At 43.4% G+C, this 17,359-nt stretch overlaps 2 protein-coding genes across 2 annotated transcripts in view; both read right to left on the reverse strand.

The window, feature by feature from the left end:
• LOC118370408 (4-galactosyl-N-acetylglucosaminide 3-alpha-L-fucosyltransferase 9-like) overlaps nucleotides 1-10,947 on the reverse strand; it is a 320,212-nt gene extending 309,265 nt beyond the window's left edge. The window contains exon 1 of the mRNA XM_052524043.1: nucleotides 10,847-10,947. Within this exon, the coding sequence (XP_052380003.1) occupies nucleotides 10,847-10,947 (101 nt within the window). The remainder of the gene's footprint in view (nucleotides 1-10,846) is intronic.
• The window catches only part of LOC118387219 (leucine-rich repeat and fibronectin type-III domain-containing protein 2-like), a 175,054-nt gene extending 161,237 nt beyond the window's left edge, over nucleotides 1-13,817 (reverse strand). Inside the window, exon 1 of the mRNA XM_052524039.1 lies at nucleotides 13,301-13,817. The gene's annotated coding sequence lies outside the window, so the exon portion shown is untranslated. The remainder of the gene's footprint in view (nucleotides 1-13,300) is intronic.
• Nucleotides 13,818-17,359: the final 3,542 nt, after the last annotated feature.

A 17,359-nucleotide genomic window follows, 5' to 3' on the forward strand; every position in this document is an offset into this window, starting at 1 on the left:
CAGTGGATTTGGCTTTGGGCCCACTTTTGGATTTGCACAGACAGGCTTGAGAGTGGGAAATGATGACTCTTTGTCCTATTTTGCTTTGATCGTCTGCTATTTAACTAAGACAACATCCCACAATTACAAACCATACGTTATTTATAAATGGCCCAATAATTCTGATTCTCAACCAACTTTTTGTCCCGTGAATGATCCACCCTAATCTTTAGTAACCGTCCCAAATCAAAATAGATAATTGCAGTGCATTCTTCAAATATGTCAATGGAGGGGTTAGCTTAGCCTTATTCGCTACATCCAACCATTTGGAACCAAAAAAACAACAACATTTGGGACCATTTTTTGGGGGGGCAACACTAAAATCCAACCGATAAAACTTGTTTATCCACCTCCACAACTGAGCAAAAATGGACAACATGACTAAACTGGGCATAGGTCTGTTTGGGTAGGTGGCACGCGATACTGCCAGCTGAACCCTCACCAGAAGGGACAAGACAAACCTAGCCTGGTCGCAGATTTGTTTCTGATGCCAACTCGTGATAATGACCATAGGATTTAACAAGACTGATCTGGGAGCAGGCTAAACCACTGTTCTGTGTATAATCCACATCCATCCCTTTTGATTGAACACCCTGTTCTACCCATATATGTTCTGTTCACTGTTTGATGAAACAGGCGTGATCATCTAATCCCAGCTTTAGGGATGCTGCTGGTCCAAGGACAGAATCAATGGCTGATGAGGGGACATTGCAGTGGTTGTAACAACAAATGAGACTTGCTGCTGTCTTCTCTTCTCTGACATAATAATATAATAATATATGCCATTTAGCAGATGCTTTTATCCAAAGCGACTTACAGTCATGTGTGCATACATTCTACGTATGGGTGGTCCCGGGAATCGAACCCACTACCCTGGCGTTACAAGCGCCATGCTCTACCAACTGAGCTACAGAAGGACCACATCAGGAGTAAGACAGACAGGGAGTCCAGGCAAGGCCGATGTATAGCCATGGAGTCCAGGCTAAGCCTATGTACAGCCAGGGAGTCCAGGCTAAGCCTATGTACAGCCAGGGAGTCCAGGCTAAGCCTATGTACAGCCAGGGAGTCCAGGCTACGCCTATGTACAGCAAGAGAGTCCAGGCAAGGCCTATGTACAGCCAGGGACTTCAGGCTACGCCTATGTACAGCCAGGGAGTCCAGGCTACGCCTATGTACAGCCAGGGAGTCCAGGCTAAGCCTATGTACAGCCAGGGAGTCCAGGCTAAGCCTATGTACAGCCAGGGAGTCCAGGCTACGCCTATGTACAGCCAGGGAGTCCAGGCTACGCCTATGTACAGCCAGGGAGTCCAGGCTACGCCTATGTACAGCCAGGGAGTCCAGGCTACGCCTATGTACAGCCAGGGAGTCCAGGCTACGCCTATGTACAGCCAGGGAGTCCAGGCTACGCCTATGTACAGCCAGGGAGTCCAGGCCAAGCCTATGTACAGCCAGGGAGTCCAGGCCAAGCCTATGTACAGCCAGGGAGTCCAGGCTATGCCTATGTACAGCCAGGGAGTCCAGGCTACGCCTATGTACAGCCAGGGAGTCCAGGCTACGCCTATGTACAGCCAGCGAGTCCAGGCTACGCCTATGTACAGCCAGCGAGTCCAGGCTAAGCCTATGTACAGCCAGGGAGTCCAGGCTACGCCTATGTACAGCCAGGGAGTCCAGGCTACGCCTATGTACAGCCAGGGAGTCCAGGCTACGCCTATGTACAGCCAGGGAGTCCAGGCTACGCCTATGTACAGCCAGGGAGTCCAGGCTATGCCTATGTACAGCCAGGGAGTCCAGGCTACGCCTCTGTACAGCCAGGGAGTCCAAGCTACGCCTATGTACAGCCAGGGAGTCCAGGCTACGCCTATGTACAGCCAGGGAGTCCAGGCTAAGCCTATGTACAGCCAGGGAGTCCAGGCTACGCCTATGTACAGCCAGAGAGTCCAGGATACGCCTATGTACAGCCAGGGAGTCCAGGCTACGCCTATGTACAGCCAGGGAGTCCATGCTACCGCTATGTACAGCCAGGGAGTCCAGGCTACACCTATGTACAGCCAGGGAGTCTAGGCCATGCCTATGTACAGCCAGGGAGTCTAGGCTACGCCTATGTACAGCCAGGGAGTCCAGGCTTATATAGTTGAGTGCAGTGCCTGTCTGTGCAGAGGAGCTTTCATCTCTTGAGCCTTTTAGTCCTTTTAGCCTAATGCCTTTGGTGCTCTGACTGACACTCAGGCTCGCAGCCTCCACTGGCAGGAAACAGTAAGGGCCTGCCAGTGGAGCACTCAACCCAGGTTTAAGAGTGAACACATCCTAGTGCTAGCATTCAGCTTCACAGCATGAAACACTTTAAGAGTTAAAATTAAGGGAGAATTTAATTTCTACACTATTGCTTATGTGAACCATGGCTAATCAATGGTGCCTAGCAACATACAATACAATCACCGTGTATCACTGGAGGTTGGTGGCACCTTAATAGGGGAGGACTGGCTCATGGTAATGGCTGGAGAGAAATAAGAGGAACGGTATCAAATACATCAAACACACTTGTTTCCATGTTTGATGCCATTCCATTTGCTCCATTCCAGCCATTATTATGAGCCGTCCTCCCCTCAGCAGCCTCCACTGACGTGCATGGATATTAAAGGATCTGTAAGGTGGCTCAATAAACATTAGGCAATGTTGTCGCTCTCTTTTGAAATAGATGCCAAGTTGCTGAAGGAGATGGTTGACATGAATATTAAACCAGTTGTTGGTTGCTATCAGATGGCACCACTGTTTGTTATTTGTGGAAGCTTTGCTATAATGGTAACACTTTACTGGAAGGGAGTGTACATAAGGCATTCATAACACCCTTTATGGAACCAGTTATGACACCTTTATGGGTGTTGCAGTATCAAAGGAATTATAAATGCCTCACGTACAGGATACAGTAGGAGATATTGACACCTTTGAGGAAAGCGTTAACTCTCAATACTCTCTATGTATTTAAACATTGTGGGAATGCTTGTAGCTAAAAAGCTTATGAATTCAGTTTTTAGGTGCCACGTTACATCTGATCTCAGGCCTGTTGGTCAGCAATTTTGAAGTAATTGTGGGTGTGTTTCCCTGTGCTTGGTGTTGTGGTTTAAAGGGATAATTTGGGATTTTGGGAATGAGTCCCTTTATCTGTGGTGTACTGCACTAGCATCGAAAAGTCCCCGCGATATGCAACTTTTCAAGGAAGTCAGGAACCAATATACACAGTCAGTTAGGAAAGCAAAGGCTAGCTTTCTCAAATAGAAATTTGCATCCTGCAGCACTAATTCCAAAAAGTTTTGGGACACTGTAAAGACCATGGAGAATAAGAGCACCTCCTCCCAGCTGCCCACTGCACTGAGGCTAGGAAACACTGTCACCACCGAAAAAGCCACGATAATCAAGAATTTCAACAAGTATTTCTCTACGGCTGGCCATGCTTTCCACCTGGCTACCCCAACCCCGGCCAACAGCTCTGCACCCCCCGCAGCAACTGGCCCAAGTCCCCTCCCTCGCTTCTCCTTCACCCAAATCCAGGCAGCTGATGTTATGAAACAGATGCAAAATCTGGATCCCTACAAATCAGCTAGGCAAGACAATCTGGACCCTCTCTTCCTAAAATGATCTGCCGCCATTGTTACAACCCCTATTACTAGCCTGTTCAACCTCTCATATCGTCTGAGATTCCTAAAGATTGGAAAGCGGCCGCAGTCAATCCCCTCTTCAAAGAGGGAGACACTCTAGACCCAAACTGTTACAGACCTAAATCCATCCTGCCCTGCCCTTCCAAAGTCTTCCAAAGCCAAGTTAACAAACAGATCACCGACAATTTCGAATCCCATCGTTCCTTCTCCGCTATTGCAATCCAGTTTCCCGGCTGGTCACGGATGCACCTTAGCCATGCTCAAGGTCCTAAACGATATCATAACCGCATAAAAGACAGTACTTTAAAAGACAGTACTGTGCAGCCGTCTTCATCGACCTGGCCAAGACTTGACTCTGTCAATCACATTATTCTTATCGGCAGACTCAACAGCCTTGGTTTCTCTAATGACTGCCACGCCTGGTTCACTAACTACTTCTCAGATAGAGTTCAGTGTGTCAAATCAAAGGGCCTGTTGTCCGTACCTCTGGCAATCTCTATGGGGTGCCACAGGGTTCAATTCTCGGGCCGACTCTTTTCTCTGTATATATCAATGATGACGCTCTTGCTGCGGGTGATTCTTTGATCCACCTCTACGCAGACGACACCATTCTGTATACATCTGGCCCTTCTTTGGACACTGTGTTAACAAACCTCCAAACAAGCTTCAATGCCATACAACACTCCTTCCATGGCCTCCAACTGCTTTTAAATGCTAGTAAAACTAAGTCCATGCTCTTCAACTGATCGCTGCCGGCACCCACCCGCCCGCCCGACTAGCATCATTACTGTGGATGGTTCTGACTTAGAATATGTGGACAACGATAAATACCTAGGTGTCTGGCTAGACTGTAAACTCTCAGTCCAGACTCATATTAACTTCTTCGATATAGGGGGCGCTTTTTTAATTTTTGGATAAAAAAAACGTTCCCGTTTTAAACAAGATATTTTGTCACGAAAAGATGATCGACTATGCATATAATTGACAGCTTTGGAAAGAAAAAACACTGACGTTTCCAAAACTGCAAAGATATTATCTGTCAGTGCCACAGAACTGATGCTACAGGCAAAACCAAGATGAAATTTCAAACAGGAAATGCCCCAGATTTTGAAGGCGCTGTGTTCCAATGTCTCCTTATATGGCTGTGAATGCGCAAGGAATGAGCCTACACTTTCTGTCATTTCCCCAAGGTGTCTGCAGCATTGTGACGTATTTGTAGGCATATCATTGGAAGATTGACCATAAGAGACTACATTTACCTGGTGCTCTCTTGGTGTCCTCCGTTGCAATTATTGCGTAATCTCCAGCTGCGTGTATTTTTCCATTTGCTTCAGAGGAGAAACCCAACTGCCACGAATGACTTATCATCGAATAGATATGTGAAAAGCACCTTGATGATTGATTCTAAACAACGTGTTCCATGTTTCTGTCGATATTATGGAGTTAATTTGGAAAAAAGTTTGGCGATGTAATGACTGAATTTTCAGGGTTTTTTCTTTTCAGGGTTTTTGAACAAAGCGAAGCGATTTCTCCTACACAAATAATATTTTTGGAGAAACTGAACCTTTGCTATCTAACTGAGAGTCTCATTGAAAACATCCGAAGTTCTTCAAAGGTAAATTATTTTATTTGAATGCTTTTCTTGTTTTTGTGAAAATGTTGCCTGCTGAATGCTAAGCTTAATGCTATACTAGCTATCAATACTCTTACACAAATGCTTGTGTAGCTATGGTTGAAAAGCATATTTTGAAAATCTGAGATGACAGTGTTGTTAACAAAAGGCTAAGCTTGTGAGCCAATATATTTATATTTCATTTCATTTGCGATTTTCATGAATAGTTAACGTTGCGTTATGGTAATGAGCTTGAGGGTATGATTACGCTCCCGGATACGGGATTGCTCGACGCAAGAAGTTAAGCATCTCCACTATCCTACCGATCCTCGACTTCGGCGATGTCATTTACAAAATAGCCTCCAACACTCTACTCATCAAATTGTATGCAGTCTATCAAGGTGCAATCCATTTTGTCACCAAAGCCCCATATACTACCCACCACTATGACCTGTATGCTCTCGTTGGCTGGTCTTCACTGCATATTCGGCGCCAAACCCACTGGCTCCAGGTCATCTATAAGTCTTTGCTAGGTAAAGCTCTGCCTTATCTCAGCTCACTGGTCACCACAGCAACACCCACCCATAGCACGCGCTCCAGCAGGTATATTTCACTGGTCATCCCCAAAGCCAACACTTCTTGGCCACCTTTCCTTCCAGTTCTCTGCTGCCAATGACTGGAAAGAATTGCAAAAATCACTGAAGTTGGAGACTTATATCTCCCTCGCTAATTTTAAGCATCAGCTGTCAGAGCAGCTTACCGATCGCTGCGGCTGTACACAGCCCATCTGTAAATAGCCCATCCTACTACCTACCTCATACCCATATTTGTTTTTGTTTTTCTGCTCTTTTGCACACCAGTATTTCTACTTGCAGATCCTCATCTGCACATCTATCACTCCAGTGTTAATTGCTAAATTGTAATTACTTTGGTATTATGGCCTATTTATTGCCTTACCTTCTTACTTCATTAGCACAAACTTTATACAGATTTTTTTCTATTGTGCTATTGACTGTACGTTTGTTTATCCCATGTGTATCTCTGTTTTGTTGTTTTTTGTCAAACTGCTTTGCTTTATCTTGGCCAGGTCGCAGTTGTAAATGAGAACTTGTTCTCAACTGGCCTACCTGGTTAAATAAAGGTGAAATGCATATTTATTTTTAATCTACTTTCGCATAGTCTGATGAACTTGTGGATATCGTTTTTATGTCTCTGTGTGCAGTTTGAATGAAGTTGCTAACTAGCATTAGTGCAATGACGGGAAGTCTAGCATGCTAGCAGATACCCATAGGCTACCAGTCATTGCGCATTGGCGAGCCAAACTACCTTCAACTTCTTTCATACTGGACAGAGACATGAAAATGGTTACCATGAGTTCATTTGACTCTGGGGAAGTAGACTAAGGGCTTCATTGACAAAATCCTGAAGTATCCCTTTAAGACTGTAAAACAATTGTGATGGTTTTAGTGCTCAGCACAGCAAGCAGTCTTTATACGTCCCACAGCGATGCTATTGTTTCCTTATGCTGAAGGGCGTGTAAAATTCTCAGAAAATATATTTGGCAAAACAAAGTGGCAGTAACCTCTTTCTCTGGCAGGTTCCACAGTCTGCCAGTCAGGAGTGCAAGCTGGGTGGGTGGGGAGAGGAGGAGAGGGGAGGGAGAGTGAGGCAGGGAGGGCAAGCTGGATGGGAGGAGAGAGGAGAAGAGGGGATGGAGAGGGAGCGTTGCGAGGCAGAGAGGGAAAGCTGGGTGGGAGAGGAGAGGAGGAGAGGGGATGGAGGGAGAGAGGGAGAGCGTAGTGAAGCAGAGAGGGGAAGCTGGTTGGGAGGGGAAAGGAGGAGAGGGGAGGGAGAGAGGGGCAGAGAGGGCAAGCTACGTGGGAGGGGAAAGGAGGAGAGGAGATAGAGAGAGAGCGTAGCGAGGCAGAGAGGGCAAGCTTAGTGAGTAAGGAAGAAAACACCAACGATGCAGAGAGGTGATAAAACCAGGAGTAATATGAAGAGGTGGATGAAGAGATAGAGAGAAGCAGGCCTGAGGTCTATGTCACCTCCCAATCCCCTACACAAACACACACACACAGTTGGAGTCCCATAGCTCAGTCCCTCAGACACACCACACAACCGTGCACGCTCTCTGTGCTGTGCGTCCTGTGTAGTGTGCAGGCAGCTAAGAATGGGGCTTAGTGTGCGTCAGTCAGAAGAACGGTGACATATGTGACATTATTTATAGCTAGCAGATCCTCTGAGAGGCCCAGCCCAGGGGCTGCTTAGAGAGGTATTATTAGAGAGCCCAAAGGCCTGCACCAGAGTGCGATCCAACCCAACCAGTAGAACTTTTCACATTAAATAGACCAATAAATGGTCTATATGTTGTTGCTACACAAGGAATAAAGAATCCTCACAAGAGTGATTTTAATGTTGTCATTAGAATACAATCACAAGAATAAGTGTCTATTTGTCTATTTAAGGTCTATGTTCAGGGGCTCCCAGAATACAGATTGGGAGAAGGGGGATGGATTCATATGAAAAACATTAATATAGTGACATACAGTTACCAATACAGATGTTGTGCAATAAAAAGGTGGGGAATCAGATTCCTTGTAAAATGGCAGAATCTGGATGTGATTTTCTTTGTCTGTTAACCCCTCCACCAACTCTACATCCTTGAGATTTGAGCTGTGACCTCCATGCAGCCATGTCACCATGAAGTTGGAGCGTGCTCATGGGAGGTATGGTGTGAATTAGGGCAGGGCGGTATATCAAGGAATATGCAAAGCCTGAATACTGTATGTTAGCCACATGATATAGCTAAGAAAATACATTCAATGTAGCCAAAGATTATAAGGTCCCCTAAGAATCACTTATCAACACTTTGGTTCCTACCATGTCACAATAACTTCTCCCTGGCATTTTCATTTGTCGTCATGTCAAACATCGCTGTATTCAAAGTGCCAACTATTATATTCTAACTATACATTGTATTTCCATGATTCCAACAGTTCACCCAAATGTTTTACTCTAAATCGCAAGTCAAATTGCAATTGCAACATAAGGCCTAGATTGTTTGCCCTACATGGGAAATTATCTCAATTGAGTGCAGAAAATGCCAAAATTTATGAAAATGCAGAAACTGATTCTTGGTTGAAGTAGAATTGAACAGTATAAAACAATCAGAATGGAGAAAGACCCATTGAAATCACTTTTGTATGTGTTGCCACCCTAGGGTCACTACTCAAAAACATAAAATACTGTCAAATACCGTGATATGATATTTTGGCTATATCGCCCCGCTGTAGTGTGAAATGGTTAATAGTAAGTAAATTAGGGGCATGTTTCTAATCCCTGTGAGGCAAAGGCCATCTCTTAACCTGTTAGGGAAGTCGAGAATTTAAGCAGCTTTTCGCAGCTTTTTGTTAAAAATCACGCAACATTTCAGCGCCCTGCTATTCATGCCAGGAATATAGTATATGCATATGATTAGTATGTGTGGATAGAAAACACTCAGACGTTTCTAAAACTGGTTAAATTACGGCTGTGACTATAACAGAACGTGCGTTTCATCGAAAAGTGCATGAAAATCTGATCACTGAAAATGGAAATAAATATCCATGCGCGACTTCAAGGAATTGTTCAAAGTGAACCGAATTAAATTAGGCCGAGGTTGCAGTGCCTACAGCTTCCACACGTTGTCTAGGGTCTTGTCATTTGATTCACATTTGATTCTTGGTCTAACCGAATCAAGGGAACCGATTCCCTCCGGTCTCCGACCGGATGTTTTGGTCGAGCTCTCTCCAAGACATTTTTTCGAGACGACATCTATAGAATTTACATCGCCTCCTGATGAATTTTATCGCTTATTAACGTGTACTAATACCTAAAGTTGCATTACAAAAGTATTTCGAAGTGTTTTGTGAAAGTTTATCGTCAACTTTTTTAATTAAAAAAAATGACGTTACGTTAGAAAAAGCTATTTTTTTCCGTTGTTCACACAGTATTCTTAGATCGATATCTAGGCTATATATGGACCGATTTAATCGAAAAAAGACCCTAAATTATGTTTATGGGACATCTAGGAGTGCCAAGAAAGAAGCTTGTCAAAGGTAATGAATGTTTTATATTTTATTTCTGCGTTTTGGATTGCACCGGCTAACGCAAAATCTGTCGTGTTAGGTGACGTTGCAGTATTTTGAGGGTGCATGGTATCAGATAATAGCTTCTCATGCTTTCGCCGAAAAGCATTTTACAAATCTGACTCGGTGGATAGATTCACAACGAGTGTAGCTTTAATTCAGTTTATTGTATGTCCATTTTAATGAAAGTTTGAGTTTTATCAACCTCTATAGGTGGCGCTCTTGAACATTTCTGCTGATTGATGTTCCCACCACGGGACCACGTCCCTAAGAAGAATGGGTTTAGCAGTGAGCACTATAGCCAGGATCCCTTCCCTCTGCATGACCTGCCTGCTGTGACGTGGTAGTGAGCCAGCTAGCTCCACCAGGGAGGGAGTTAAGTGTTCCTGGCTGCGTAGCACAGGTATTAAGGTTAGCCTATTGTTGGCGGTGCCTCTGTAAACTACTTCACACAGACTGACCGCTGTGGACTGACTTCACAGGCAGCTCTGGCAGGACAGAGAATCTAGGACCAGTTTTATAAATATCTTAGAACTAGCACTGCAGGTTTGGAGAGCATGTTGTGGAAGGTGCTCATTATTTTTTCTTCACACATTCTTGAACACGTGACTGTATTGCATGGAAATACTGGGAAAGTCAAGTTCTGAAATAGAAACTTCATGGTTAAAAACACAGTACTGCAGCTCATCTGCTTTCTAAGCCAAAATACATATTTCATTGCTGCTATTCAAGAGTATGCAATATCATTTCTCTGAAGCAACACTACTACTACGTTTCTGTTGTAGACATACAGCAATTGAGGGGGAGAAAAAGCCAGAGCAAGGCTTGATCCTCTTTTACAATTACTTAGATGTTTTTCACCACTTGTTCAGAAGAATGACCATCATTTAAGCTCTTTATGGAAAAACAAATGAACACAGTAACAGTGGAACACAGTAACATGCTATAAATTACATCAGAGCTCAGGCTCTGAGCTTCACAGTCCTGTATGGGTTTTGACTGACAGACGTTCTGAACGCAACAAGAAATGGCCTCCAGCCCTACTGCTAATTGGGCAACTTAAAAAAAAGTGTTCCGAATGAGAGAAAAGCTGTAAATTAAGAGGACTCTATGTATTTGAAATATGAGACGTTGAGGATTATAATAAATGCCACTTTGATGCCATACAAGTAAGCCAAACACCCGTGAGTCCAAATGTGCACTTCACATTTCCATATTATAAATTTCATGTCATATACAGTGTCAACATTCATTTACATTTATATTTACATTTAAGTCATTTAGCAGACGCTCTTATCCAGAGCGACTTACAAATTGGTGCATACACCTTATGACATCCAGTGGAACAGCCACTTTACAATAGTGCATCTAAATCTTTTTTTTGGGGGGGGGGGGTGAGAAGGATTACTTACCCTATCCTAGGTATTCCTTGAAGAGGTGGGGTTTCAGGTGTCTCCGGAAGGTGGTGATTGACTCCGCTGTCCTGGCGTCGTGAGGGAGTTTGTTCCACCATTGGGGGCCAGAGCAGCGAACAGTTTTGACTGGGCTGAGCGGGAACTGTACTTCCTCAGTGGTAGGGAGGCGAGCAGGCCAGAGGTGGATGAACGCAGTGCCCTTGTTTGGGTGTAGGGCCTGATCAGAGCCTGGAGGTACTGAGGTGCCGTTCCCCTCACAGCTCCGTAGGCAAGCACCATGGTCTTGTAGCGGATGCGAGCTTCAACTGGAAGCCAGTGGAGAGAGCGGAGGAGCGGGGTGACGTGAGAGAACTTGGGAAGGTTGAACACCAGACGGGCTGCGGCGTTCTGGATGAGTTGTAGGGGTTTAATGGCACAGGCAGGGAGCCCAGCCACATTCATGATCACTATGTTTGATGTACAGTTACAAGATGACATGGTGTCATGTCCTGGGTTGTTCTGAACAGAATGAGCCCATGTTCGTCTATTGTGAAGAGAATTTACTGCTGCACACGCACCTGAATGCACCCCGGACGCCTTTCTATGTGCAGCAAAACGACCATCTGTTTCTCTGCATTGCCTTCTGTAAGAAACAGTTCAATTTAGCCATGTCCATATAAGCCAATTCCCACGAAGGTAAAGGCGCATTGGAGAGGCATTGCTGTTTTTGTCTTGTTCCATATCAATATGAAAACCTCCATGGAAGGATTAGCATACCACATTGTATTGATAACTAGCAAGTAGTTAACTGACTGTGGGTGTCAGAGACGAGAAAAATGTATCAGTTTACTCATCCAGAGCTAAGCTTTAGCAATGTTGCTAGTTCTCCATAGGCTACAGTGTACTTGTCATTTTAGTGAACTAGCGCTTTAACAAATGTGTGACAACCATTAACAATACATTTGTTGATGGGATTAGAAAGAAGAGCATTCTATTTATTTAATCATTAAATATCTGTACTTTTCTATTGAAATATAAATATTTGTAACATTCTGTGCCAGAAAGAACCTTATGGATGAACCCAGATTGAAATTTCAAAACCACAAGGTTCTGTGTTTGCACCCACCTAAAATAACATATTTACAAATATCTAATGATTTTGATTCTACACACTTTGGGTACTTTAAAGGTGAGGACCTTAATGGCTTACGAAAGAAGAATTCACTACAAAACAGTTTTTAGTTCTTGGATGGGAAAAAATTGATGATGAATATTTCAGAACATTGCTTTGTGCAAATATACCATTATAGTCCCAAAGTCAGAAAATAATTTTACAGGCATGATTGCATGTGCTTCAAATGAAAGAACATGAAGGTGGCATGAATACCCAACACATTTTCCGTGTTTCTTTTCAATGGTGTTCTCTCCACCCCCACCTCTAAATGGAACATGTCACCATAGGACTCCACACTTTGGATAAGATGACTTATTTTCCCATCAGTTCATCCAACTATTACATAGGATGCAGCCAACTTGGCAAAGCAACAGTACTGGATGCGGTGTTTTGGGTACTCACAGTGTATCCCTAGTATTCAGTAGTTCTTGAAAATGAATCCCCAGGCTCCTACACATAATATGTAAGCAACAATTCCAGCAATGCAAGCAGTTATTTTTCCAGCAGACATTGACAGCTCAGGGATTCAAACCAGCAACCTTTGCGTTACTGGCCCAATGCTCTAACCACTAGGCTCCCAGCCACCCCTGTTCATGCCTGAATATGCATGCAGTGTAATGACAGGGACAGAATAGTGCAGAATTGGTGCACTTCAAGTCACAGATGGCTCCAAAGTATTTGAATGTGCCAGGATAATCTGTAACATGCTCATGCATGTACTGTACAAGCTATATTTTCGTTAATCATGCATTAACAGCCGTTTATCTGCATTTGGGTCATGATAATAGAATAATCATGTCAAATTTGATTCCCCAATCACATGTCCCCTTAAAAACGTTGCTATAAATGTACCTTTACATCTCAATTAAATCATTGAAAAGCTAGATGAATACGGATATCGTTATCTCACAGTCAGTCGTGTTTGATCATGATCGCTGAATCTCAATGACTGTTTCTTGATATAGGATTCAATAGCCTATCCATGGGACATGCACGCGCAGCCTGGCATCAAATGCGACTAGGGTGGCGGCGCAGGCGAAAAGTGATAACCGAATGCAGCAATATTCTAAACAACAACACGAGTAATTCCATCTAAAATCAATACCAACTTGAACTATACACCCATTTTGCCACCAACTATACATAGTCATGGATTTCTTGAAAATAATTTACAATGGATAAGGGCATGAGAAAGTACGTTTAGACAAAGTACCTGACTTTTCAATGTGCCATTCTAACGATTTGATAATGATGAAACCTCATTAACAGAAAACGGACAGTGCTTGTGCCTTTCTTACCGTTCACGGCAGGCGTTTGTCCATCGTGTATTCTACCAACAAGATGTTGCATCCTCGGCGTCCTTACTTTCACTTCGCCATTATTCCAAAATCGTTTTGAATTTCCAATATACTAACGCAATCCCGACCAGCCCTCATCACCGGCTCGCTCTGTGGATAGTGCGAGTTGCAAAGCGACCTACTCAGTGCGAAACATCCGCTCCAGTCTCTCAGCGAAGTACTTCAGCAGTTTGAAAGGCGGTCACTACAGTACATTGGCGCAGCGACACTGGTCAAATGTGTATTGAGTTATTTAAATGAAAACCAAATACTCACTCGATTGTCATAATGTATCGTACTGTAAATCGTTCTTACTGGAAACGATTCCCGTTCTTCCTTAGGCTACTTAAATATCATATGATTAAAAACGCAATACTGTTCAATTCAGAATGCATCCGGTTTTGGGCAGTATAGCTATCCCGGATAAATTTGCGCTCCTAGCAAAACCATGTAGAAAAGAGCTGCTGGCACTGGCTGCAACAATCACACGAGGTGTACCGCAGTTCAGAGGAGATAACGCTGACCAGCAGATAGCTGGTTGAGGCCTCTAGTAGGTGGTATAACCTGCCGGTGTCTCGGTAACCGCGGGAGAGACAGACAGTGAGTGACTGGTAGCGCTCATTCAGCCGCAACAACACCTCTATCCGATATTTCATCTAATTTCATCCAACCTAAAGTTTTAAAGCTTAACAAACCGATATCTGGAAATTATTTGATATTGAGATTTTTTTTAAACAGCCGCAATGATCCTATTAATATTCTGCTGAAAACAGTAAAACAATGTCAGAAATCATCGTTCAACTGAGAGAGGATTGGTTCTCATATCATTCTTAGAGAATACTTTATATCATTAATATTTTTTGAAATCAGAGACAAAACACACACATTCAGATGAGGATGCCAAATGCCTAGGTTGAAATCTGTCACAGCTGGAGTCATAGTTAAAACATTAGTCCTAGATATTGAAATATAACGACATTTACGTGAAACAAGATTGAACATGGGTGCATTTAAAAGCCAGATACAAAGTCATTTGCTTAGCTTTGACCACTCAAAAGACGCACTACATGAAATTTGACCACTTGCCATAAATCTGAGTCGGAGTCTTATCATATCATGTGTCGTGCCATTTGCTTTATTTGTGTCCGGTTTGATGTTTTCAATTGGCCTAGTTAAGTTTAGATCAATCCAAAAAGGATTATATTCTTTCATACAATGTATATGTATGGTATGTGCATTATTATGATTTTCCTATTGTGTGGCCATCTACAGTGCATTCGGATAGAGTTCAGACCCCTTGACTTTTTCCACATTTTGTTATGTTACAGCCTTATTCTAAAATTGATTCAATCGTTTTTTCCCTCATCAATCTACACACAATACCCCATAATGACAAAGCAAAAACAGTTTTTTAGAAATGCTTGCTCTTTTATATCACTTCACCACTTTAGATAAGCATTTAGACCCTTTACTCAGTACTTTGTTGAAGCACCTTTGGCAGCAATTACAGCCTTGGGTCTTCTTGGGTATGAAGCTACAAGCTTGGCACACGTGTATTTGTGGAGTTTATCCCATTCTTCTCTGCACATCCTCTCAAGGATGGGGATTGTCACTGCACAGCTATTTTCAGGTCTCTCCAGAAATGTTTGATCGGGTTCAAGTCTGGGCTCTGTACATTCAGAGACTTGTCCAGAAGCCAGTCCTGCATTGTCTTGTCGTGTGCTTAGGGTCATTGTCCTGTTGGAAGGTGTACCTTCACCCCAGTCTGAGGTCTTGAGTGCTCTGGAGCAGGTTTTCATTAAGGATCTCTTTTTACTTTGCTCCGTTCATCTTTCCCCCGATCCTGACTAGTCTCGCAGTCCCTGCCGCTGAAAACATCCCTACTGTAAGGTTCTGCTTTTCTTTTCTTAGTCAACCTTGTGTTCTTTTTCTTTGTGTTCTTGATCGTAGCCCTGTTTCTTTGTGTTCTGGAACATAGCCCTGTTTCTTTGTATTCTGGAACATAGCCCTGTTTCTTTGTGTTCTGGAACATAGCCCTGTTTCTTTGTGTTCTTGATCGTAGCCCTGTTTCTTTGTGTTCTGGAACATAGCCCTGTTTCTTTGTGTTCTGGAACATAGCCCTGTTTCTTTGTGTTCTGAAACGTAGCCCTGTTTCTTTGTGTTCTGGAACATAGCCCTGTTTCTTTGTGTTCTGGAACGTAGCCCTGTTTCTTTGTGTTCTGGAACGTAGCCCTGTTTCTTTGTGTTCTGGAACGTAGCCCTGTTTCTTTGTGTTCTGGAACGTAGCCCTGTTTCTTTGTGTTCTGGAACGTAGCCCTGTTTCTTTGTGTTCTGGAACGTAGCCCTGTTTCTTTGTGTTCTGGAACATAGCCCTGTTTCTTTGTGTTCTGGAACGTAGCCCTGTTTCTTTGTGTTCTGGAACGTAGCCCTGTTTCTTTGTGTTCTGGAACATAGCCCTGTTTCTTTGTGTTCTGGAACATAGCCCTGTTTCTTTGTGTTCTTGATCGTAGTCCTGTTTCTTTGTGTTCTGGAACGTAGCCCTGTATTTAATTTGTGTTCATTGATTTCCCCTGTGTTGGTTTCTCACCTGGTCTCATCAGCTCCCTATTTAGTTCAGTTCTTTCTGTTTTTATGGTTGTGAGGTATTGTTTGTTTTTGACTGTCTACCTGTGTTTGACCATTGCCTGCCTGTGACCACGATTCCTGCATTCTGCGAAGTCTTAATAGACATCTGTCGTACTCTGCGCGGGGGAATCTACACCTTTTCTCCCTGAGTATTCATTACACCTACAGCATGATGCTGCCACCACCATTCTTCACTGTAGGGATGGTGCCAGGATTCCTCCAGACGTCATACTTGGCGTTCAAATCAAATCACATTTTATTGGTCATATACACATGGTTGGCAGATGTAATTGCAAGTGTAGCAAAATGCTTCTGCTTCTAGTTCCGACAGTGCAGCAATATCTAACATGTAATCTAACAGTTCCACAACTTCCATAATAGACACAAATCTAATTAAAGGTATAGAATAATAAATATGTGGATGAGCAATGACAGAATGCTATAAGCAAGACGCAATAGATGGAATAAAATACAGTATACACATATGAGATGAGTAAGATATGTAAACATTATTAAAGTGGCATTATTAAAGTGACTAGTGATCCATTTATTAAAGTGGCCAATGACTTCAAATTTGTATGTAGGCAGCAGCCTCTCTGTGTTAGTGATGTCTGTTTACCAGTCTGTTGGCCTTGAGATAGAAGCTGTTTTTCAGTCTCTCGGTCCCAGCTTGTACCTGTACTGACTTCGCCTTCTGGATGGTAACAGGGTGAACAGGCAGTGGCTCGGGTGGTTGTTGTCCTTGGTCTTTTTGGCCTTCCTGTGACATTGGGTGCTGTAGGTATCCTGGAGAGCAGGTAGTTTGCCCCAGTGATGCGTTGTACAGACCGCACCACCCCCTGGAGAGCCTAGCGGTTGTGAGCGGTGTAATTGCCATACAAGGTGGTGATGCAGCCCGACAGGATGCTCTCAATTGTGCATCTGTAAAAGTTTGTGAGGGTTTTAGGTGACAAGGCCTACGTACTTCCTTATAAACTCACTCACTGAATCAGCGTATAGTTCAATATTATTTTCTGAGGCTACCTGGAACATGTCCTAGTCCGCGTGATCAAAACAATCTTGAAGCGTGGATTCCGATTGGTCAGGCCTGCATTGAATATTTCTTAACACTGGTACATCCTTTTTAAGTTTCTGCCCTATAGGAAGGGAGGAGCAAAATTGAGTCGTGGTCAGATCTGTTAAATATACATGGCTGTGACAATAACCGAGGTGAATTCTCTGAGGAGGTAATACGTTGGCATTTGATTGTGAGGAATTCTAGTTCAGATGAACAAAAGGACTTGAGTTCCTGTATGTTGTTACAATTACACCATGAGTCATTAATCATGAAACATACACCCCCGCCATTCTTCTTCCCAGAGAGATGTTTATTGGTGTGGGCACGATTTACAAAGA

This window comes from Oncorhynchus keta, chromosome 8 (genome assembly GCF_023373465.1).
Source record: "Oncorhynchus keta strain PuntledgeMale-10-30-2019 chromosome 8, Oket_V2, whole genome shotgun sequence".
NCBI lineage: Eukaryota > Metazoa > Chordata > Actinopteri > Salmoniformes > Salmonidae > Oncorhynchus > Oncorhynchus keta.